We start from the raw sequence: 24,412 nt of genomic DNA on the forward strand, positions 1-24,412 counted from the left end.
GGGGTGAGGTTGGCTGTGTGTGTGTGTGGAGGAGGGTGTAGGATAGTGGTGGCTACGATGCCCAAGAGACGCGCAGTCACTTGATTAACGTAAAGGCAATTAATTTACCAATTTTGACTTAAAGAGATGTGTCGAAACAGCAGCAGCGGACATCATTGTCGCGGCGTTTACACAACGACGAGGATGGTTTCACGCAAACGAGTGTGAGACCATTTACGTATTTAAGCGGGTGGATGGAGTGCCCCATTCATTGTCTTTTGAAGTCATCCCGGTGGAGGTATGATCCAGTTGTTACCGAGTGCTTTTGGGACTTTTGCTGATACAAAATTTACATTTCGATTCATGCCCATAATAATGAATAAACCATGCTGTCACCATAATGAAATGCAAATTGTTCTACCGGTTATTTGATGGGTTTAATGCTATGGGTTTTTACGTGCGTACTCTCAATTTGTGTATTGTACTGTCTTTTATGTTAGTATACTTCACCGTGTTTTACATTTCTTGATATTTAGTTTATTAAAGTACCCTATTGCCATACGTTTTTCGTATTATATGTTTTGTATCATTGCTGTGACCATGATAATGGTTGTAATGAATGTCCTGCTTGTTATACAATGTTATCACCATAGGTATACACATTGATGTCTTATCATACATTTGTACAGCGCCTTTAACCATGGCGCTGTTACAGTGAACTAACTTATCGTACAAGATGGTTTGGCGAGATGAAACTGGATGAGTGGATGGGATTTGTGTGTAAAATGTGGTGGTGACCAAGCGTGGAAGAAACGAAGGTGGACGAGTGGCTTGATGATGGGTGACCACGGGGAGTTCGGTATCGGGAAGGAGTTGGTGCGAGTGGCGAGGAACAAGGGAAGAAGGAAGGGCGGGCAATCGAGAATAATTAAGTGTTTTTTAAGAGAGGAGCGGAGGGTGGTGCTTGTTTGACGTGCAAGGAAAGGTGTGTTCCAGCGAAGAGGGGCGAGGTGAGACAATGAGCGACACTGAGCATGTGCGCACGGGAGGAGGAGGAACCTAAAGAGAGGGCAAAGATTTAGAACGCAGAGCAGGAACGTAAAGTGAGACGAGAGAAGAGCGACGAGGAGTAGCCAGGCCGTGAAGAGATGTATTGTAAAATAAGATCCGTAGTACCACTCGTAATGTAAGTGTAATCATCATCACTATTATCAGTTATCAATGTAAGAACGCATGGATTTAACAACCGCAATGTGTCTTTCACATTTTCTGTTTTACTATCTGATTATTTTTTTAAAGGTGTTCTTATTATAACCTCGTATTGTATTCCTGCCACTTTAAATGAAACTACAATTGTCATCTTGTTATATAAATGGCTTATTACAGTACAACACAGGCATCATGAACGCCCCACTCCTAAAACAGCATGTGCCACCATCGGCAAAGTAATACTAATGATATGATATGTGTATTCATTATAGGCTTACAAAGCTACTATCATTATTGCACTACACTTGTCATAAAAGTGGTGTTAAATTTATTAAATATAAGCCCATATCATTAATACCACTCGTACAAGTGTTTTATTAACCGTTTCAACGTTTGCTTTGTAATTATACTTTACAACATTGTTACCGCCACCGTTATTAAAGTTAACGTTTCATGGATGCAGTATTATTATTATGTTAATACCACGTATCTTATCGTCAAGCTCACGAAGTAATATTTTTATTTACTACTGTACGTTACACCGAAAGTGTTTATAAACATCACCATAACGTTATGAAATTCATGCCTTGCAAAATAACCCCATATCTTTCCTGCCACTGTTATAATACCAGTCTCACCATAAAGTAATTATCATTACTGTCCGTATAATTTGTAAATCTCGCTGTGCTATAACAATTTACGATTTGCAAACCTGGAGGTGTTGTCATTATCACGTTTAAAAGAGAAAAATCCTCTCTAGCACGACACTACTGCCACGCTCATTATAATACGTTACAAGTTTCACCATCCAATAAGATTTTTTGGGTTAGATCGCGTAAATATATAAATGTCTCGTTAAAACCCGCCACCACCCTACACGGCCAACTAGTAAGAGGTTGACACGTAAACAGAACGTGGCCAATTCGTCACTAGTACAGCACACCGGTGTGTTGGGGAGCCAAGCCACAACGTTTACAAACGGAGTACGACGTTTCGCCAGTAATTACAACTAGCTTCATCAGGCGACTGTTTCGTTTCTTATATAGATGCGTAGATGTGTTGACCACCCTTCTGCGCTCTTGCACAATGGATGTTATTGGTCACCAAAGCGTACGTGTTAAAGTTTCACCATATTTATCATCAGTATTGTAATCTCCAAAGCGCAGTCCAAACATTAATTTACTTTAATTCAAATTGCAGGTCTAAACGACAACTCAACGCATTTATCAACAACACTGCCCCAAAAAGTAAAAATGTACAATAGGTGATGTTTCGGGCCGTGGCCTTTTCCCATGAAAATTACAGGCATTGTCATTATCACCGTTTATCATCTCGACTGACGGTACGGCATTTTATGATAACGTGACATTGCCAACCAAATACACATGCAATTAAAGTCTAAATACATTCCCCTCCTTTTTAAAGCGCATGAAAACGATACAACAATACTACTACTGTTGTAAGTTGACATAATCATCATGGTCGTTATATAATAATAACAACAGTATCGAATTTTTGTTATCGCGATTTAAATCCGTGAGCATCTCCATAAAGTCTGTGTGCAAGCGAGCAAACAAAAGCGACACGTTCGGATGACCATATAAAAAAAAAACACACGATTTGAGCAGATTTAGGGATCCATGTAACAAACGGCCACAAGTGACATCTGCAGCACCCAAAGCCACACAGATGGGGGCGGCGTATCGTGTTAAATGATCGATGCGAGAACGTCGCTCCCGAAATAACGCGGTAATATGGTGACATTGACACGATAAATGTGTCACTCTCGCATTTAACAATGAGGGTGTTTCACCTAAGTATACAGCCTTAAAAAAAAAGCTATTCTTCTTTTCATTAATAACTGTGTTACCTGCGTCATTGTACTTCTCCATTAAAAGGTGTACAGTGAACCTGGGCGATCTCACCCTGTTGGCAAAGTAGAAAAAAAAGTCCCCCTAGATTGTTCCACTAGGTGGAGCATAATGTGATCAAAGATCGGTTTAAGACGTGGGCTGTCGCGACCAATATTTTTCACAATAGGTGTTTTTGGGTTGGATCGCGTAAACACCACCCGACACCGACAAATTGGTAAGGTTTGCCACGGAAATAAAACGTGTCAAATTCGTTACTAGTTCAGCACACCGGTTGCGTGTTGGAGGGTAACACCACAGCATTTACAATTCGAGGACGACGTTTCGCCGATAATTGATATACTGGTAGATGATGCTGGTTGTACTTATAACCGAAAAACCTCCTATGCAATCAAAGATGTTTACGCCCATGCAAAACTGAACATTAGAAAGACCCACTCGCTTTTTTGCCCCCTCCTTACCTATTTCCTGTTCTCCTTGAGGATTTAAATCCAACTTTGTGGAGTTCAACTGCAATCCGGTGACGACTGAATCGTGGGTGGGGAATGCTTGCAACTGGAACATATGGGGCCTTTTGGTGCTTAAACTGCAGCTAACGTCGCGTGTGCGGAGGTAGATTTTTGGATTAAAGGTGGGGGGAGGAGGGATTATCAGCAGGTGTGGGAAATAAGAAGAGGAAGATTTCGCTCTAATTCATGACAAGTTGAAGTTTCAATTGGTATATGACCATTGGGTGCAACTTTTTTTTTACTAAATGCCATTTTAGAGAACTAGTTTGTATTTTCCGTGCCTTATCGGTCGTATTCCTTTTTTGTGAAGGCCAATACACCCATTTCATAAAGATTGCTACAATTCGTACGGTTGTCACTATTGCAACTTAATGCTTGGATACAATTCACATGTCTTTGCACGTTCAGTTGACAAATATCTCGCTCCTCTTCCACTTTGCATTTACGCAAGGGCACGACTGGCCACGTGAGTTTTCTGCCATCTACTGGCAACATCTGTTAATAGATTTTTTTGCAAACGGTTTACCCAGGATCAAGCTCCGATATCCCCCCCTCCCCCCAAATTGTACTATGTGCTTGCAGAATGTATTTTTATGCATTGAAATGCCATCATTATTAAAATGTATTACTATAATAGCAAAACTACCCTTATGCGCCCAGCTGTCGCACATTACCTATGACATGCTCTTGATTTAATCCATTGGCCTTCCTATTATTTGCACTTCAATTATTGTTATCCAAGTAACTCAGACGTTACAAATTCAATTGCAACGTTGACCTGACTTACATTGACCCAGAATTTACCTTGGCGATGCTGTGTATAATTTGTAATACCTCCTTTTTATCCGCACTCAAATGTGTCCAAAGAGCAGCGACCTGCTGGAAAATTCATATTATCCGTGCATATCGAGAATTGACTCTGCATAGAACTATGTATACCTGTTATCCACATTTCGTTACGGATTATGATGCACAGCCCTTTGACGTTCCATTATTGGATGAAGCCCTCCTCCCACAGTGTCGCTCAATGGGAGTTGTTGGTCCATATTTCACCATGCTGGTCGGCGCAGGTTGGTGAAGGGGGTAAGGTGTGGGAGGTTGTGGGGGGGGGGGTGTTAGCCGTGGCCAGGAATCGCTCTCGGGGAAACTCAGGTTTGTAGCAGAATGCACAAACCACTGTCACCCACCACTGTGCCACTCCTCAAAGTGAATAGTACAGTATCATAAATTCGCCACAACTTTCGGATATGCCCCCCTCTTCTGTGCAAATTTATACCATTTAAAAAAAAGTGTAAAGACGAGAGTCTAGAGATTGAATCTAAAATGTAATAATGTGGAAGAGAGGTAAATGAATATCATCGCCATCAGTGACCTCACGCTTTGCTTATCCTTATGACACTCACCACCACAACTCGTATTGCACATGTATTAAATGTACCCCCCCTCCTTAGGAATTGCAGTACAATACATTTATATTAACACTGGTTTGCTTTGAGTGTCATCGGATGTCCGTACACGATGGCATCTTGAGTTGCAGCTTCATTTAGATGGGATGTGAATACAAGTTTTATATTCCAAGTGCATTCATCAATTAGGAGGGGGGTAAACTTAAATATTACCGCTACCAGTCCATTTCTATTTTACTTGAATTAAAACAAAGCTATTTGCAGTAATCTTGTTAATCCACTGCTGGATGATCTCCCCATGCCGTCCCAGTCCATGGGAGTTACCGATCATGCTGGTTGGTGCCACCTAGTGAATTTGGGACCCATTTTTAAATATACCATTGTTAGAACGACTCCGTAATTACAATAAAATGTCATTCTAAAAATCATAATTTCAATCTAGCACGCACACATTCTTCATTCCAACTTCACGCAGGCTCTAAAGACCAAGTTCCCCCGTATAGCCTTAGCAGACTGTTGGGGCAAGTGCTGTTAATGAGCACCTAATGAAGGCCGACACGGCACACGAGGAGGTGGGTGGCCAGCACCACACCCAGCCGCATTTGTCTTCCGAGGTGGAAATGTTTACCCATTCAACCAGATACTCGTTTGAAGCCGAGTCGATCTAGGGGAGGCCCAGGGCCGGTTCATGTCGATGGTGTTGGACGTGATCGGCTATCGGCGCAGTGCGCTAAACAATAGGCCACCCTCTCGCTTTCACACACACACACCATCATAATGGCACCGATGCTGTTGCATATGCATTAAATATTTTTCCCCTCTCCTTAAATATTGCAATCTTGCACTACACCAGTACGATTCGACTTTGTCAGCACAATCGGTCATCGTCACCATCGTGTTACGCACGCTCATAATTCAAACATCGTTCGCTCGCGCGCGCACACAGAACCGCAGGGCAACTAATGCTGTAACACACGTATCACCTGTATACACTCGTTGAATATAATTTGCTATTGTATTATCGTAATCGGCAATGTTCTATTCACTGCTAGATGATCGCACAGCATCATACCCCCCCCCCACACACAAACCAGGGTGCTTCGTTAACAACTCGAATCTCACTCCTCCACAAAGGTGGTAGTCTCAGGCATGTTTCCTCTACCTTGTCATTCCATCACCAGACTTGTCCTTCTGTTATTGTTATCTCCCTAGCACACTCCTTTGTTATTATTCTACCATCTCTAATTTTCATGTGTCTCTAATTAACGTGTCCCCGCCTCCTCGATCTCACTTGTCTGTTTAAATTCAACAAATATCGCCATGCTTTTCAGCTTTTATATTTTGGACTTCTTTTGCACCGTACGTAGCCAACCGTGCTTATCGGAGGTACCAGATCCATTCCGATTCGTATATCACGCCAGGTAATATGCACCGATTTAAAACTTTCTTCCAAATTTTACTTTCCTTTTTTAGATCCTTACCTGCCTTTCAATAATTAGTAGCTAAGATATGCATACTGTGTTTTCCAGGTGTCTTCTTCCATTTGAACTTTTTGTATGATTTTTTTTATTTGCTCGTACCATATTTACATTTTGCCCTACTTTGCAGCCTTTGTGCTTCCAAACATTCCCTGCAGTTACTTTTTGCTTGTAATGAGAAGTTTAGATGGTTGATACGTTAAGCATTTTATATTCATGCCGTTGTTTTTCCTCCTCCAAACTAGTCTTTAGAAAACATCTTCCTGCGTCACAGTGGTGAGTGTATTTTCCAAAAATGTTAACATATAAACCATTGTCAAATGGTGTCACAATTCTTTATTTCAACAAATCCACACATACTACCATTCATTCCCTCAATTCATGCATTTGTGCATTCATTCATGCATCCATCCATTCGTGCATTTATTCATTACGTTCATCCATTAATGCATAACTTTATCCATTCATGATTTTTTTTACTGATACACATGGAGAGACAGGTACTGCAAGCACAGATACACATGGAGATTGGGGCACGGAAACGGACAAGCACCCGCTTCTCTTCAAAGATCAACTCCACATAAATGCAACTCTACTTATCCACGAAAGTCGTGGGTTAGCGGAGTCACGCCCTAAAGGCGTCCTCATATCTGCAGGTAATGAACTGGCCCCTTTCCCAGCATGCCACTGTGCGTCATTAGTTCTATTATTCACGTTTGTTTGTGGATAAGACGAGTTGCGTGGCAAATTAATCCTCTTATCTGCAGTTATCCATGATTGTTTTAATGTTTTACCCTGTGGATAAGGAGTAAAATCACTCCAGCGCTGTCCTCCAGACAGTCTCGTCCCTTCACCTGATGAAGGCCGCTTGTGTTGTGGCCGAAACGTCGTGATTTTTGTTATTTTATTTTTTACCTACGTAACTTTACCCAATAGAACCAAAGAGTATGGATCCTAGCAGTCACGAAAGCTTTAAATCTAAAAATCATACCTGTCAACCCGTACTGTTTATCCGTACGGCGTACAACCGTTTCAATACGTGCAAAAAAAAGTGTTTGTATTTCTCCCTTGTGGATGGGACTTTGTAGAATGAACGTTGAGATTTATAAAGGCACGGGGTGACCAATAAGGTCTGAATTGGTCTGTAATAAGATGGGCACTGAAAAAGGGTTGACGGGTATAAAAATCGCGGATGACCCCCATTTATCGCTGCAGATAAGCATTATGTACAGTGGTTTTGATTGCCCTTTTTCCAGTAAATGTACTGGAATATAACCATCATGATGCCACACTCAACACCTTTCACGCCACTCTTACTACTACACGGCTATTAAATGTTCCCTTCAAAATCCATCTATTCGTATCATTGTTCTTACTCTTCCAGGATTGTGACTGTCACAATACATGCACATTCCTATTTCCGACATCCACTAGCACAACCACTGCTATGCCAATTTGTGCTGCCACACATTTTAAATTAATCTTACTTGTTAATGTTAACACCATGTCAAACGCGCATTCCTAATCCCAACAACTTTGTGCCGTAGTGGTGAGATGTTAACTCCCTCGCCTTGTATTCGGGAGGTTGTGGGTTTGATCCCCGACCCCTGTCGCCTGTATATTTGGAGTTTTCACGTCCTCGCTCCCTGTGGTTGTGTGGATTTTTCTCCGGGTCCTCGCGGTTTTTCCCTCCTACGTATAAAAACATGCGTTTGGGTATTTGGCCGCTCTACATTTCCACATAAGCCACTTTTGTTGAGCTATCATTTGTGGCCAGGTAGCTTCTGAAAAAGAGCTAATTTACTTCCGGTGAGCCTTACCTGGTAAAATAAAACGTTCTTAGTTTAGTTTTAACATCAGTCTGGCTTCAAATTCAATCCTCGCATCTTCTGCTCGACTCATCACCAACACCATCTTGATCATTTCACGGATGCATTCCTCATCCGAACATCACCCTCCCATACAGACCACCACCGCGAATGTAACTTGTGGTGCCACCTACACATTCCATCCCATGACTGTATTTTAACATTTTATTGTAGTATTACTTTAACAGTGTAATGTCATTTACGTGCAGCGCGCACTCGTGATGTCAACCACTCGTTCCGAATCCCCAACATAACCACCACCGCCATCACTTGTGCACACGCACGCACACACACGCATTACATTCCATTGCTATTAAACCACCACGGTCTCACTTTAACAGTAATATTACTTTTTAAAGCCGTGTAATTATCGTGGGGATCACTAATTATGATATAACACAAGCAGTCTTAATCTCGGAAAAAACTCTACAACCACCAACAAAACGTGTACTGCCACACACGCATTGCATTCCATTACAATTTATACCACCGATGTTTTACTTTTTTTCTCCTGATGACGATTGATTTGTGTTGCGATCGAAACGTCGATGTGTTTTTATTCTAATTTTTATTATTTTGTTGTTCTATCTACGTAACTTTACCGAAAGACCCAAAGAATATTAATTCCTGCAGTCAGGAAAATTTTAATTCCGGGTTTTAACGGTCCTACTGCTTAATATTTACGTTGCTGTAATATCATCAAAAGCATCGCAATGATGATGTAACACGCAATTCTAATCCCAACAACATAACTCAACTTCCACACACGTTACCTTCCATCGTCAATTAACCACCACTGTTTTACTTTGAACAATAAGTTACTTTCGTGCTGATATTACCATGGCCATTACGATTATGTTAAAACGCACGCCGTCCCAATCACAACATTTTAAAGACACGCACAGACCGGACCACCAACAACCAGCATCGCCACAATTACCCCACCTCTCCCCTCTGCTACTACTCTCATCGCATGTCTTTCACCATCATCACAATGCCACTGGACTGTGCTGCCACACGACTCTCTCCCATCACGTGTATTCCCCCACCACCACCATCATCACAATGCCACAACACCACAGCACACCACTGCTGCCACACGACTCTCTCCCATCACGTGTATTCCACCATCACCACAATGTCACAATGCCACAACACCACAGCACCACAGCACACCACTGCTGCCACACGACTCTCTCCCATCGCGTGTATTCCACCACCGCGTCACGCATTGACGTCAGACTCGGAAGCCTGAACCCCTTCCTCGGCAGCAAGAGGCAGCAGCATCGGCGACATCAGCGGCGGCGGCGGCGGGCAGCGGCAGCGGCGGCGGGAGGAGAGAAGGAGGAGGAGGAGGCGGTGTCGGCCCAACCCCCCACCCACCCCCCACCCAGCGCCCGCTCCTCCCCACCAAGGCTCTGCCTCACAACCCTGCTGCCCCTATCCGCCACTCACACCGCGGCCATGGCGGCAGCCGAGCACAGGCTGCCCAGTCCGGACGCCTTCTTGGGCCAGCCTTGGTCGAGCTGGATCGATGCCGCCAAGCTTCCATCCACCGACAGTGAGCAACGGGTGGTGGTGGTGGTTGTTGGCGGTGGTGGTGGTGATGTGGTTTTGGTTTCTCCCTGGATTGTGGTGTCGGTGGTGGCGGTGGTTGTTGATGTTGACGATGATGTTTGTGGGTCCCGTCGCCGCTTCTTTCACGCCAGCTCTGCCTCCTCCTCCTGCCCGCGCGGCTGTTATTGGCGCCCCCCATTCGCGGCCTAGGAAAAAGCGGCACCAGCTGTGTGCCGGGCCCTCCCTCGTAGCAGCATCACCAGCAGCAGCAGCAGCGTACAACATCGACCCGCCACCGAACCATCAACACATCATCATCATCACCGCCATCATCTCCACCACCATCGTCATCTTTTTGAGGATGTTTCTCTCGGTCCCTCCGAATGTTGTTTGCTTTTTTTTTTGGGGGGGGGGGCGCTTCAACGTCGCTGCTGTTGCTGCTGTTGCTGAATGCGACGTTTATGTAATTTCCTTGTAATTTTTTTGCGCGCGCGTTTTGTCTGTGTCCCGTGTGTGTCCAACCACTACCCCCGTGTCCCGTGTGTGTGTGTCTCTCGCCTTGTTATCTGTTGTACATGTGCCGTCGCTTCCTTAATGGGGTACGTTGGGTGGTGGGGTTTTTTATATATATACAAGCATCGCTGTTGGTATCGGCGGCATCATCCCGACGTAAGAGAGTGGTGTTTTTAAAAAGCTGGGTTTTGGGATGTCCATCTAACCCTTACTCCACCATGTCCCTGTGCACATCGAGGCGTTTTGCTCTGCTCGCAATGCATGCGTGTGTTTGTGTGTCTCTCGCTCTCCTCCTGCTGCTGTGTGCGTGGTTGTTGAACATGTGTGTCCGTCTCTGCCTTATTACATATTTTATTTTGTACCATGTCTATCTCTTCATTGCCCCATGCGGCCTTGCGTGTACTGTGTGTGTACTCTGTGTGTGTGTGTACTGTGTGATCTTGTCTGTTCTCTGCATCTTGACGCTGTCTTCTTTTTTCTTACGGTCCTCATCCGCAATCCCGTGTACAGCTTTTGGTTGTCATCTTGTGTGTGTGTCGTTATTTTGGACATTGTTACTTGCGATGGGGCTGTCTCTCTATACACATTTAAACATGTCTCCCTCCCAAAGCTCTGCTTGTCAATTCAAGTACTAAGTGTGTGTGTTTTTTGCATCTTGCCATAGTGTGTTTTGGTAAAAAAAAATTAATGGGTTTATTATCCGGTCCCATTTTATTTTTTGCAACTTGGGCCTGTTCTTGAGTGTTCATGTTCTTGTGTACAGTGTTCATGTTCTTGTGTACAGTGTGTATCTGTGTGGTATTGATTACGTTCATAGTAACGTGTCTTGCCTTTTATTTTTTTACCCAATGTAGCTGTTGTGTGTGTGCTTGTCCTTATCTCTCCGTGTATTTTTATTTTCCTATCCCGCGTACATCATCGTGTTCCATCGGTGTGCATGTGTGTCTTTGTCCTTACTGCACATGTAAGTCTTCCTCTTCCTTGTAACTCTTCTTGTAATTTCGTGTGGCCGTTCACGTATCCTGTTTAAACATATGAACTTGCCCCCCTGCAACTTGGCCTATCATTCCTTTACATGCTCTCGCGTGCAGCACACTGTTTGATCTAAGAACATTTTTGCATGTCTTTCTCGTCTTGTCCCACGCAGCTTTGCTTGCCATGGTGTCTTCTTGTTGCCTTAATGTCTTTGTGTGTCCTATGTTAAACATTATCCGTCTCTCTTACTGTCCAAGGCAGCATGGCCTATCACTAATGTGCATGTTCTTGTGTACAGTGTGTGTGTTAATGAACATTTTTGCGTGGTCTTGTCATTGTCCCATGCCGGGTTTAGATGGTCATTAACATGGATATTCTTGTGTATGTTGGCCTGTGGTGTATCTTGAACGTGTGTACATTATGTTAAATGTTTAACATAGACCTACCCTTTGCATTGTATACGTGTTGTTAAGTACAGTGTATATGCGAGGTCTAGGCACACTTTAGCGTGTCTTTCTTCCTGTACCTTTTGTGGTTTGGCCTGGTGTATGAACTCTAACGCTGTTTTCTGTGTCTGCTACCATGTGTTCATATAAAAATGTGTCTCGCCTCATGCCTTCCATCAGTTGGTACCTGCTGCACGTTCTGGGTGCATGTATTTCACAGCGGTATGTGTATTATTATGTGAACACTCCTCTGTGGTGCATATTGTTCAAATGGTAGGGGGTGCTCCAGTATTTAAGTTTTAGATGCATGAGAATGTGCAAATGCACACACGACTATTCGAGATGTGTATTCATGAATGTGTGTGTGTGTGCACTATTCGTCTTGCTCGCAGGGCTTCTGTCGAGCGATAGCGTCAAGGATACGGGGAAAAATCGTGAAGTGATGAGACTCAACAGAGACGGTGCGGATCTATTATTATACCATTGTGTCATTATATTAATGGTGTGTGTTTGTAAGTTGTTTGCTTTTGGTGCGTGCGTTTCATTTTTATGCAAAGTAAAGCGACGGTTGACGTCCTGCTGATCTTGTCCGCCGAGCCCAAACGCAGGTCCTATGTGACCACAACATTCTATATTCCGATTTGGGTTGCTAAATTGTGTCATTTTACCTTCAGCATTTTGGGATTGACAATTATGCATTCTCCCCTTGATACATTATCCCTGTATCTGCCTCCAATTCAGAGTAGACTGCTGTGCTGACTCGCGTTCGCCTGTTGATTGCTCAACTTGGAAAGATGGACTGCTTCTGACACCGCCGATGTCAAGAGTTGACTATCACTGCTCCTAATGAAGCTCTATTGTGCAATGCCTATCCATTTTTAATATTTTCCAGAGGTTGATGAACCCAGTAACTCCAGACATGCACCTCTGCTGCTTGCATACTTCTAAGCTTTTGTTAAATTTTCTCCTTTCAATGTCCATATTTCTTATATTTTGGCAGCTAAGGTACACCGCTTAACTTTCTTCCGTAGGCACAGTGAAATGTTTATTTTCATTATTAAGCAAAGTTTTCCAAAGCCTTTCAAACCTGCTTTCTCCCACATCCTTCGTAATTTTAATCCTGTTCTACGATGGGCGACATGATGGCATCATGATTGACTGTTCGGAAAAGTTGAGGGGGCATGGGCAGGACACGTTGCCAGAAGAGAATGGTCAAGACTAACAACGTAGTTGCAACCAAAGTAAGGAACGCTCCCTAAGAGTACAACCTCTTCAGAGATGAGGTGAAGAAATCAACTTTGTAGACTCCGTAGATTCTTGCATCGTGAGATGATGATGGCTTGGAGAGGTCTTGAATCCAGCAGTAGATAGATTTATGGGTGATGACCACCATATGAAACAATTTGTAATGGAATGAAGTTGCAGCAAATAATCTCGCAAGGGTTTTTCCTAACGCTTTGCAAGAAATGTTTGCAGCATCTCGAGCCATACCTTGTGCTTTTATGCGCGTGTGCGATGGCTGCTCTTGCTGTGAGGCGAGACGCTGCTGATGTAACAATTGTTGCTTCTGTCCGTGCAGATATGCATATATTTGGTTGCTGCCCGGCGCAAGACGAGTTCTATTTGGTGATGTGCAATCAATGCAAGCAGAATATCAAACCACAAGCCTTCCAGTCCCACTGCGGTACGTAGCAATGTCAGTTGTTTGAACACCACCACAGCCTGTGCTTCTTGACTGCTGGCCTGCAGTAACATCTGGTAATCGAGCAGTATTTGTTTAACAAGCCTGACTGCTGATGAGACCTTGAAGGGTAAAACCGGTCCAGCATTTGCTTGCTTGGGCAATGAAAAGTGAACAGGCTGAACTACAGAATAATTTGTTTTATTTGTATACGGAGAAATGATTGAGTTCTGCTTTTATATTTACAGGAAGCGGAGTTAATAATTTAGAAGTTTTTGTATACAATCCTATTCATAGGGGCAAGAACAATCCTTAAAGATTACATGTTTATTGTAATTTAAACTATTTAGTGATCGTGGTGAGGTGGAGTCATTTTCTTCGCATTGAAAGACCAAAATTAATGTCTTGCTCTACTATTGCTTATCGCATCCTTTTATTTATGTTTGGCGATATCCCAATGTTGAGACCTGAGTCTCCAAAGAAGATCGGTCCTGAAAATGTTAGTTTTTAAATGGCATAAACGGTCAAAACCATGTAAAGTGAAACAAAATACCCCTTTATCAATTCAATGGCTCCCCATGCCTCTCATGGTACGTTGTTTGACCATACTTCACCAAGCTGGTAATTGCGGCTTGGTTAAGGGGAAGGTCCCAGGACCTATTCAAATATTGTTTGCAGCGGATGTTGGCCATGCCTGAGAATCAAATTCAGGTTGCCAGGTTCTTGGTGCAGTGCACTAACCAAAGCGCCACTGCTCCACCCCTAGAAAGCAGCAATATATTTGGCAATTGTAAACAATCTTCTCAACTGCCGCATGTGGTGTTTTGCAGAGAGGAGACATGGTCTACCCAGGAGATCTTCCACGTCGCCCTCTGCACAGTCTCACCTTCAGACTCTGCCAAAGAAACACAAATCGAGTGGCGGCGGAAGCAACAGTAGCAGCAGTCAGAGGGGGGCGGATGGAAGTGTACGGCATCCCAAACCACACAGGGATAAACCCGGAGACCGGTCTTCAGCCAACACGACCTCCTCGCAGGAAAGGACGGTCGGGAAATGGTAAGCACACTTCAGGCTGGTCATGTTCCCCATCTTGTAGTTCACGCTGAACTCTGATTTTGCAGCGCGTACTCTTGTAAATGCGTGCAAAAGGCAGCTTTTAATGGTCTTGCCATGTGTGAAGATATTTAAATCAATACATTGATGCAACTGTGTTTTCGGATTAAGAATGATAGATATGGACATTTCAAAAAGAACTTGCGAATTTAAAATGAAACAAGATTTGTGTATAGCTGTAAGTAACAAAAAAAATGTCCACTTTTTTTTTCAAGCGTGCAAGCGTCCAGTCAAGAGCGGCTGACCAATCACACCAAGACGGAGAAGGGCCTGGGCCGGTCGAACTCGATGTTCACCGCTTCGTCCACATGTGGGAAGTCGGCGCCCTCGACCTCTCCGCAAAGGGCACCGTCGCCGGCGGCGTCTGGACACAACCCCGCCTCGCCAACCTCCAAAGCTCACTTATCTTCCGCGTGCTCGCGACACGGGCTGCTCTCTGCCGGCCTGTCCCACCCATCGCCGCAGCATAGGGCCGGCCTTGCCAACTCTTCCCCTCACCGCTCGTGCCAGTCGTCGGGGCAGCACAGGTTGCACGGTGCGCACCCGCAGGTGTCGCCGCAAAAACTCTCTCACTGCTCCCCGCAGCACAAGCCGAATTCGCAGGGCCCGACATCGTCGGCCCAGCACAAATCCCAGAGGCCCCTGCACCCATCCCCGCAGCAGCAACAACAACAACAGCAGCAGCAGCACAAAGCTGGCTTCAGCTCGGGCTTGTCGCAGTCCCAGCACAAGAGTGATAAGAGCAGCGCGGCTACGGCAGCAGCAACGACGACAGGCTTGCAGCAGAAGCAGCCGCAGTCGTCCCCGCAGCACAAGGCGAGTGGCCACTCCGGTGCCGGCGCCCCCGCGGGGCACGCTGCATCGCAGCCGAAGTCGTCGTCTGGCGGCTCCGGCTCTGCATCAACAGGACTGCTCAATTCGTCGCCGCAACGGCCGCCGCACAAACCCGGGTTGCCCAAGTCGCAAGTGCCGACCCACTCCTCTCCACAGAAACTCCCTCATCCATCTCCACAGCACAGCAAGCCCGTCCCAGGACTATCGGCCTCCACTCGGCAGCCGGCTCAAGCAAAGGGCTCTGCCGCCTCCGCCGCTGCTTCGCAAGCGCAAGCCGCGTCGAGTTGCGCGGCGGGACAGCAACAGGCGTCCCCGCACGACCGGCACGTGCCCCCCTCGCCGGGCCACCCGCACAGGCCGAGCTCTGCCTCGCTGAGCACTGCTCAGGAGTCTTCGAACTCTCTGGCACCACACAAAGCGGACGGGATTCCGGCGGCCCAGGGCCACTCGCACGCGCCCGGTTCCACGGCAGCGCCGGCCACGCCGGCGACCCGCTCGCCAGAGCACAAGCCGCCCTCCGGCAGCAAGAGCGGCGCCCTGGAGCCGAGCCAGAAGGCGAATGGAACGAAGAAGATCTCCACGTACAAGCGGCTGCAAGGTGAGGCCCTACCCCCCACGTCACCTTTTTATTTTAGGTGCTAGCTTTTGAACTTTGTCAAAATATATTACGAGATGGTCAGGTGTGGGGCAAAGTACTGTTAATAACTAGACTTGTTTTGATTTAATTATTTTGCTGCTTATTCAAGAATTCTGACCAAGCATTTGCTCAATTTTTATTAGCACTTCAAAAGTTGATTTTTTTAAATATTGATAATGGTATAGATATTATAGCTGTCACTGACTTATTGTTACAACAAAAAAAAAATGTGTAACGCTTGCTATTCATACAAGCTCGTTTCTGTTTTGTATATAATGCATAGCTTGACTCTATCCTTATGTTGCATTTTGAGAAGTTTTATTTTTTGTTTATTTAACAGATCGGGACTTTGATCCAAACAGCCATTGTGGAGTGTGGGATCCCCAGTCGGAGAGACAATGCACACGCTCTCTGACCTGCAAGGTAGGCGGCTGCATCCCAAGTCAAACATACCCCTCCGCGTAACCGATTTTTAGTGAACCTAAAGGTGCTTTCACTGATGGACCATCGACCTCCCGTTTTCAACGCAAGGCCGTGTGAAAGTATCGTGGGCTGTAGGTGTCCCCTGCCCACAGCCTCCTCGTCCAGCTTAACGGTGTTGCAAAAATATAATTGATGTAGCTGATATTAGAACAGGTGTTCCAGTCGATCTTTTCCTGTTATTTGTGTCTTCCCCACTTGGTGGTGGTGATGTTTAGTCATGGTTGGCCAAATAGTGAAATTGTTTATGAAATCCTTGCTCCTGGCTTTTATTACTTCTCGGATTTATTGCTGCCGCATCACATCTCTGACTCGGACAGCTTAGCTCACGAACTTCAGCCTTGACTTCCCACTCTCGCTTACAAAAGGGATTCTATTACCATCACATCAAGTCCTTCCACTGGCTTCATAAGCATCTGCACGTCAAACTACATTTTCACGTCGTGTTATCTTTAAAAAAATCCTTCATGATCCTGCTCGTTGCTCTGGTCAACGTCTTGAGATGCAGTTGCCTTTTGAGACACCATTTATAAATCCTGTCAGGTGGTAGGACAACAAATAGATTCTCAAATTATTATTCTTTTGAGTGTTATTCGCTTGTGTTTTGGTGCATTTGCGCCTGATATTCCAGTTTTTTTGCGCATGCAGACAAACACTCATTAATGGAACTGGCCAAACGTGTCGATGCAGGGACCCTCCTGAATCGATCTTGAGACTCAGTGAGGCATTCCTGGGTAAAATAAAAGGGTGTTCTTATTTATTACTGGTATAAAGGAGGCTCTGACTCTGATCGTGAGCAGGAAGACGACTCAATTTTTACGCTATCAAATGCAAAAACCATTACACCTGCCTGAAACGTAACAGTTATTGGAGCATATGTTCTTACAGGGGTTGCCGCAACACATCTGGGACCTCAAACCTAAATCTGTTTATAAAAGCCTTGGACCAAATCACCAATAAATGCACCTCGCCTTGGTCAAATCACCTGAAGCTAAGCAAGCTTGAGCTTGTTTGGTACTTAATTTGGGAGACTAACCACTGAGCCAGTGTCCCCCCCCCACCTTACTACAACTAATTTTGTATAAATAACCACAGTCTTAGGCAATTTCATGTATTTAATTGTAAACCCCAAAACTCTTTAAATAGCAATGCAAAGATTACACCCCTGGTATTAAACATTATTCATTGTTTTTCTTATTGGGTAATGTAAAATCGTACATTAAGTAATGTGACCCTGCATGACCAGCCGGCTTCCGTTGGACAATGTGAAATTTCCAACACTCAAATTTCTGCTGATGCTGCAGTTGGGAATATTGCTTATTATAGAACGCTTACCTCCCTTTATAATGTCTGTTCTTCCTTCTGGCTTGTTTTGCTTCTTATCTGTTGTACTATACATGGCCACAGCCGCCAAATGAGACTGGAACACAACACCGGGTCAGGGGTTTTCCGCTTCAGCTAAATACCACCGGAAAACATTGGTCCAAAAAGACCAACAGGGGCAACAGAGTAAAGTATTACTCCCGTTTTAGTGTGGTTTTTAGTAAACACTTGTTTGTGTTTTATTACCATATACTGTACTCCAGACATGTAATCCTTCCCCCCCACCCCCAGCAATTGCATCAGTCGTGACTCATTTTTCAACTTCATCACCGTTCTAGCAAAACCTGTGGCTGCATGTTTCTCGTGAACCCATTTACAATATGAACTTCACACACCCCCCCCCCCCACCAAATCGATCAATTGTCGCAATTCGAGGCCGTTATTTTGTCTCGTGTTTTATGGTCTCCTTTGTATTGTTTTTCATTTAGTAAAAATTTACTCCGTTAACCCTAATGTACCAATACTACCATATAGTCCACAAATGTATAAATAAACTCCTTAAACGTTGTTTTTAACAACGGTTTTATTAACAATTTCGTTTAACTCATGGTGCGAGAAGTTCGTCAATGGCGCCTGAGGCACGCGGCGCCTGCTTTTTGTGCGAACCGATTCCACAGTTTGGGGACCGCGGCGTTTTTGACCTTCACAAATATATATAATTAACAAGCCGTCCATACAAAAATTGTAATTGCTTGAAATGAGGCAATTAATTGATTGATTGATTTTGATACAGGCATGCATTTTCTCCGGATCTGAGTACATGTGCAACATTTGGAATTGATTGGACAACAGGAAGTAGACTAACTTTTGATTACAAAATTTTACCATGACAAACACAAGTGAAGTTGACTAAAACTGTTGAAAAAAACACTCTACAGACGGCTGAAATGTATGTATCGTAAGCCTCGAGTCGCTGAATCAATGCATCGTTAAACCCACCCACGTTTTGTTCGTGCATTGGTGTTAAGACTTTTAATTCTCATACATGCCTAGTTTTAGCACGTCTTTTGACAAATATCATTCATAATACAGGTTGTTTATTGGGTTTGATCGCATACATGTGTCGTTAAACCCGACACAACCAATTAGGAAGGTTTGTCACGTAAACAGAACATGCCAATGCGTTACTAGTACAACACCAGTGTGTTGGAGAGCAAATTTGACAACATTTACAATCTATATTATGGATTTATGCCTACTTTAAGTTTTTTTGGTCTTTTATCCGACTGCTATCAAATATCCATGTTATGAGACCCACGTTATATTGTGAACTTTTACAGAGCATTGCAGCCCCTTCATGTTACCAGACCGGCCCAAGGAAGTGGATGATGGAGCTACTTTGTTTTAAAATATCCCAAGTGACTTCTAATCCACACAGTAGGCTGCAGGAATTTTCGACCTACCCTGCCACAGAGTCCTGATCATCGCATGACCGTAACATTCAAATGGTTGGATCTCAGAGCTGGAATTCTGGCACTCATTGTTGACCAGGCTTAGACCATCAACTTGAACCTGGAATCGAACCTAGGGGTTAAATGTGCCAACTCGCCACTGACTTCTTGGCTATCTGTCCTCCAGCCTACTGTAAACTGCCTTATTCTTCCTCGCCGTAAAATCTGTCGAAGGCTAATCAACTGTTGCGGTGCCTTTTTATGTTCTTCCACTGCTACTTAAGAGCAAAAGCCATTTTTAAACGTGGCGATGCGCGATTTGTGTGTCGCTATGTAGACGCACTCTCTGAGCCAGCGACGGGCCGTGCCGGGGAGGAGAAAGCAGTTCGACACGCTGCTCGCCGAGCACCGGGCGCAGTCGCGGGAGCGCGAGCGTGAGAAGGAGCTGCAGCAGGCGCTGCGGGACTCCGCCGCCCAGCACGCGCCCCACAGGGCAGCGCAGACGCCCGCCTCCACCCTGTCTCCCGCACGCGCCAAGCCCAGCACCATCACCAGGTAGCCACGCTCGCGGTGCCTCCCCCTCCACCCCACCAGCTTTGATGCTGGGTGCATGTGTCTAGGACCTCGGGAAAGTACTCGTGTAGGTTTTTATGGTTGTGCTGTAATTCTGTCTTGGGGTTGTACCACTTGGTGATCGGCATGTCCTGAGGTTCGGACCACGTGCTGGGGGAGGAATTTGGTTCCTGAAGGAACTCCCAGCAATTTTAGTCGTATATTGGACATGCCAAGGGAGGTTGAGAGGATTGCGGGGTAAAGGTGTGGATAAACTCCTTGAGAAAGAGAGCAATAAGCAACTGAAAAGTGGAAGGTCTTCAGTTGCACAGGGGCTCCCCTCGTTCAAGTCCTTTTGCTGTCTGTAGTACAGACGGCTGAAGAAAGAGAAATCTTAGACAATGGAGGCAGCAGAGAATGCATCTGCCATTGAGCGAAGGTTAGCCAAGGGCTTTGACAGGGTACTTTTGTTGCTGGAGAGTAGAATTTCGATAAAATTGTAGCAGTAGGTGGATACGAGTCCATGGAGGATCTTGAAGACTGAGTTTGATCTTACAGTTGACATGGGAATGGATTGAGAGCAACTGAAGGCATCGGAGGATTGGCGTGAATGGGTTTTTTTTATGAGTGTGGGTGAAGTCTGGCAGAATCGTTTTGGATCGCCCTTGACTTTGGAAGAGGCATTTTGGGAGGTTAACAGGAGGAGAGTTGCAGTGGTCCATTCGAGGTTATGTAACGATGAAATGAGTCTTGATAGCAGATGCAAAGAAATGGACCGTGCAGGTGATGTTATGCAAAGTGGGGAGCGATGGGAAGTGACCGAAGGCTCATTCTATGCCGACCCTTAAAGTGTTCGGGCGCACTTTTTTTTTCCGGCTTCTCGTTCGCACCTTGGCGGCGTCTGCATGACCTCGCAGTCCTTTATTGAGCATACTGTCCACAAAATGCTACTTGGTTTATAAATCTGCTTTGAGAAAATGCCCCATTCCACAGACACGGGCACTGCTCAAGGTCACCATTGACATTCTTATGGGTATGAAAGAGGTGAGGGGGGAGTTGGAGAAATTACTACAGTAGTCGTCTTTGATTTGTTGGCAGTGTTTGATACTAGGCCACGGTGCACTATCGCAAACGCTGAACTTACAAGTTGAGTAATACGGTTTTTGGTTAAAAAATTATCTTGCTGACCTCAATTTGTGCATTGGGGAAAACATCTGAATGCAACAGATTGTTATTTTTGTGGTGGACTACCCAGAGCTTTGTCCTTGGCTCTACACGAATTCGGTGTTTATTTAGTACCACAACGTGAACAATCGGAATGTGCCCAATTTTGTCAGACCTTCCAGAGCCAAGCAGGCTCGAGCCTGGATAGCACTTGCATTAGTAACCACCGTGCAAAAAAATACCGATGGTAGAAGGTGTAGAGGGCAGTGCAGAAAAGTAAATTCTTCTGCACTCTGCCCCCCCCCCCCACCATTTTCACCAACCTGCACTGTTGAAGTATGGTCAAGTATAACCCGCAAGACTTTGAGACCCTCCTGCAGCAGTAGATATAGACTAAAGATTTTAGTCTGTATTCACATTTTCTGTTAATGGCATCCATTTGTATTTACTTGTTGATGCCAACTCATTCTTGACCAATATCACGTGAATGTCTGCACAGAGCTATGTAACATTTGGAATCTCGATGGCTTATGCGAAATAAAGCGATGCTTCACATCTTTTGGGATTGGTATGCGGTTTGCAGATATTAATATTCATACATGGGACCATTGCTGGCAATATATTTACTGCCATCCATATATCCAAATGCCTTGGAATCTGACTTCTGGCATTCCTTTGTAGGCTGTTAGTAATATTGTTAGTTTAACTTTGTATACAGCACGTTGCCGGAGTATCTTGCTCGTTTGCGCTAATCCTATTACAAAAATTATAACTCCTTGCTATTTTTTGACTCACATTATTGTTATTTGTTTGGGCTTCCAAACATACGCCCACCTTCAATCGGCGCAAAATTAAAATGCAGAGTTTTTTTAAATGATGATCCTTGAGCATGAAACTTCTCTGCTCTGAGATTTATGCTGGTTACCTGTTGAATATTCCAGACAGGTAGCTGCTGCACAATTTAGTAGACCTTCGCATTTGTCTACCTTCTTGCAGACAAACATCCCTGCACGTGCTCTTAATAATCTGCAAGCAGAGTTAATTTTGTCAATGTAATTACTGACAAATATTTGTTTATCTTTTTTTATTTTTGTCAATGATGACTGAGGTGGATTAAAATCCTCAAGGATAATGATGACTACTGCTACCCACAAGATCTAAGCCTGCCCGATTTATGACGATGAAGCTCGCTAGTCTGACCATGAAGACGCACGTTAAGAATTATTCGGTAACATTAGAATCTAAAGTGCACAAAGTAAGGTCAACCATTTACTACTCTAATGAGCCAAGAATGGCTGTCCCACGCATGACGTCACTCCACGTCGGCCCGCCCTCATTAAGAACCGTGAACAGGTGACGTCCTCCACATGGACCCCCCCTCATTAATAATCATGAGCCGGTAACGTCACTCCACTTCGAACAGCCCCCCATATTAATAATCATGAAGAGGTGACGTCTTCCAAATGGACACCCCCCCCCCCCCCCCATTAATAATAATTGGTGGCTAACGTCGGTCCACATGAGGGGGCGAGGCGCCTCCTCCCCCCTCCTCAGCGTCAACTTACAACCCTCACTACCAAGGCAGAACCCTCGCGTCACGCCACCTCCGTAACGCTATTGAGACATATAAGTAAAAAGGACGTCATGATGATCAAGGGATTATAACCTTTAAATGAAATGGGTCTCACTGCAGCCTTACAAATTGCACACGAATTGATGCAATGAATATCACGTCAGTCTGCTTTTCGTTTCCAAGTTTCAGATTGACTGACTGAAATACGCCCGTCCTTGGCCAAAAGGCTAGTAATACTATAATTGGCTATAGTGTCTATAAAAAGGTATACCGAGTTGACTGATTGGCTGACCTGATAATGCACCATTGTAATGAGCAAGAGTGTACTAAACCGTTGACTGCTTTAGTCGACTAGACCATAATAATTAACGGATTCTACTACATGTTTGGGAATTGACTAACTCCACGTTGTCGGCCAGGCTAACTGATCTGAAATTAAAATTTCCGGCTACAACATCAGCAATCACAGGTGCCACCATCAACACTGTGGAGTGTACTTTTGGTATAATGGGGCTGAAGTTCTAGACTGGTCCGCCTGACCCATATTCGGTGCATTTACAAACTCGGAAGTATTCAATAAAATACTGAACATTTAAAATTCTATATGGTCAGTGACTCTTGTGTGAATTATGACTAAGTGGGCATCTACCGAATGTTTATTGTGACATTGTATTTGTTGGTATAGTTTTTTTACTTTGTTACATTTTGTGGAAACTTAATTCGCATGTCCTTTTGTTTGAAAGCATTTTATACGCACTTGGTGATGTAACGACATGTGAAGTACGGAAACATTAAATAATGTTTTTATTTTTGTCAGCCCCTGCAGGGTGATGGGTTGAGTCGGTCACCACCTGGGATTTTAACTTGCAGCCTTTCTAGCTTGTGAACCATGTGCTCTAACTATTGCACCTCCTCCCCCCACACAAATACACGGACACATTTAATTAATCTAGTAACGCGAACTTAATGCACACTGCACTGACCACTGGGGACCTTGATGACCGTACGCTGGCATACGCTTGAATCGTTTGTCATGGCGAGCCTTCTTGTTAAGAGTAAGAGTACGCGCAAAAGGTTTTTGTTTTACAGCAAAAGGCGCTGTTGTGCTTACGATCGGTTTTCCCAGCATGCTTTTGGTGTCACGTGACCTCGCCTAATACTGCTTATGTATTGCACGTGGCCAACTGGAGAATTTTAGTTTAGCTGGATGGAGCATACAACTGTATTGCCAGTGTTATCCTTGTTAGGAATTCTCAACTAAAACATTTGGTATTGGCGCCATTCTTTTTATGGCACAAGGATTTCCATGCGGTGCTTCCTAGACGCGTGTGTTCTGCCAATAGGGGGCGACGTTTCTTTATAACTTTACACTCTCTCGTGATTTGCACTGTTAACAAGGGTGGCCCCCTGTACTCTGCACCGCTAAACGCTGCAAAGTCAACGGGGCAAAATGGGCAACCGCTCGGTCAGACTCGTGATTTTGTTCGGTTGAACCTTTTCCCACCTGCAGGCATTCGAACAGCCCGTCTTGCCCGGGCCCCCCAGAGCCGGCTCCAAGCCCACCTGGGTTCTCGGTGGACATCGGCAACCGAGTGTGGAGCGACGGAGAAGAGGAAGGGCCCAACGTGGAGCCGCCCGAGAAACTGGACTGCCAGTACTCGGGCAACCACCCTCGCCCGCACGGGGTAACGGCGCGAAACCACAAGCGTGCGTGCGTGCGTGCATGCACCGGTCCAATATGGCCATCCGGTTGTTGTGAGCCGCAGTACCGCTCGCATTAACATTTTTATTTT

At 44.8% G+C, this 24,412-nt stretch overlaps 1 protein-coding gene across 5 annotated transcripts in view; it reads left to right on the top strand.

Moving 5' to 3' along the window:
• The window catches only part of LOC116942416 (uncharacterized), a 37,915-nt gene continuing 13,503 nt past the window's right edge, over nucleotides 1-24,412 (top strand). Inside the window, exons 1-11 of one of the 5 annotated variants that reach the window (XM_076067034.1) lie at nucleotides 1-277; nucleotides 6,698-6,728; nucleotides 6,947-7,108; nucleotides 9,562-9,881; nucleotides 12,204-12,272; nucleotides 13,391-13,495; nucleotides 14,323-14,548; nucleotides 14,821-16,037; nucleotides 16,417-16,499; nucleotides 19,668-19,885; nucleotides 24,130-24,304. In XM_076067034.1, coding sequence (XP_075923149.1) covers nucleotides 9,785-9,881; nucleotides 12,204-12,272; nucleotides 13,391-13,495; nucleotides 14,323-14,548; nucleotides 14,821-16,037; nucleotides 16,417-16,499; nucleotides 19,668-19,885; nucleotides 24,130-24,304 — 2,190 coding nt within the window. In that variant the 5' untranslated portion in view covers nucleotides 1-277; nucleotides 6,698-6,728; nucleotides 6,947-7,108; nucleotides 9,562-9,784. The remainder of the gene's footprint in view (nucleotides 278-6,697; nucleotides 6,729-6,946; nucleotides 7,109-9,561; nucleotides 9,882-12,203; nucleotides 12,273-13,390; nucleotides 13,496-14,322; nucleotides 14,549-14,820; nucleotides 16,038-16,416; nucleotides 16,500-19,667; nucleotides 19,886-24,129; nucleotides 24,305-24,412) is intronic. The other 4 variants (XM_032954318.2, XM_076067033.1, XM_076067036.1 and 1 more) reach the window with 4 other exon arrangements.

Source organism: Petromyzon marinus, chromosome 14 (assembly GCF_048934315.1).
Source record: "Petromyzon marinus isolate PM22_M1 ecotype Great Lakes invasive population chromosome 14, UKy_Petmar_22M1.pri1.0, whole genome shotgun sequence".
Taxonomy (NCBI): Eukaryota; Metazoa; Chordata; class Hyperoartia; order Petromyzontiformes; family Petromyzontidae; genus Petromyzon; species Petromyzon marinus.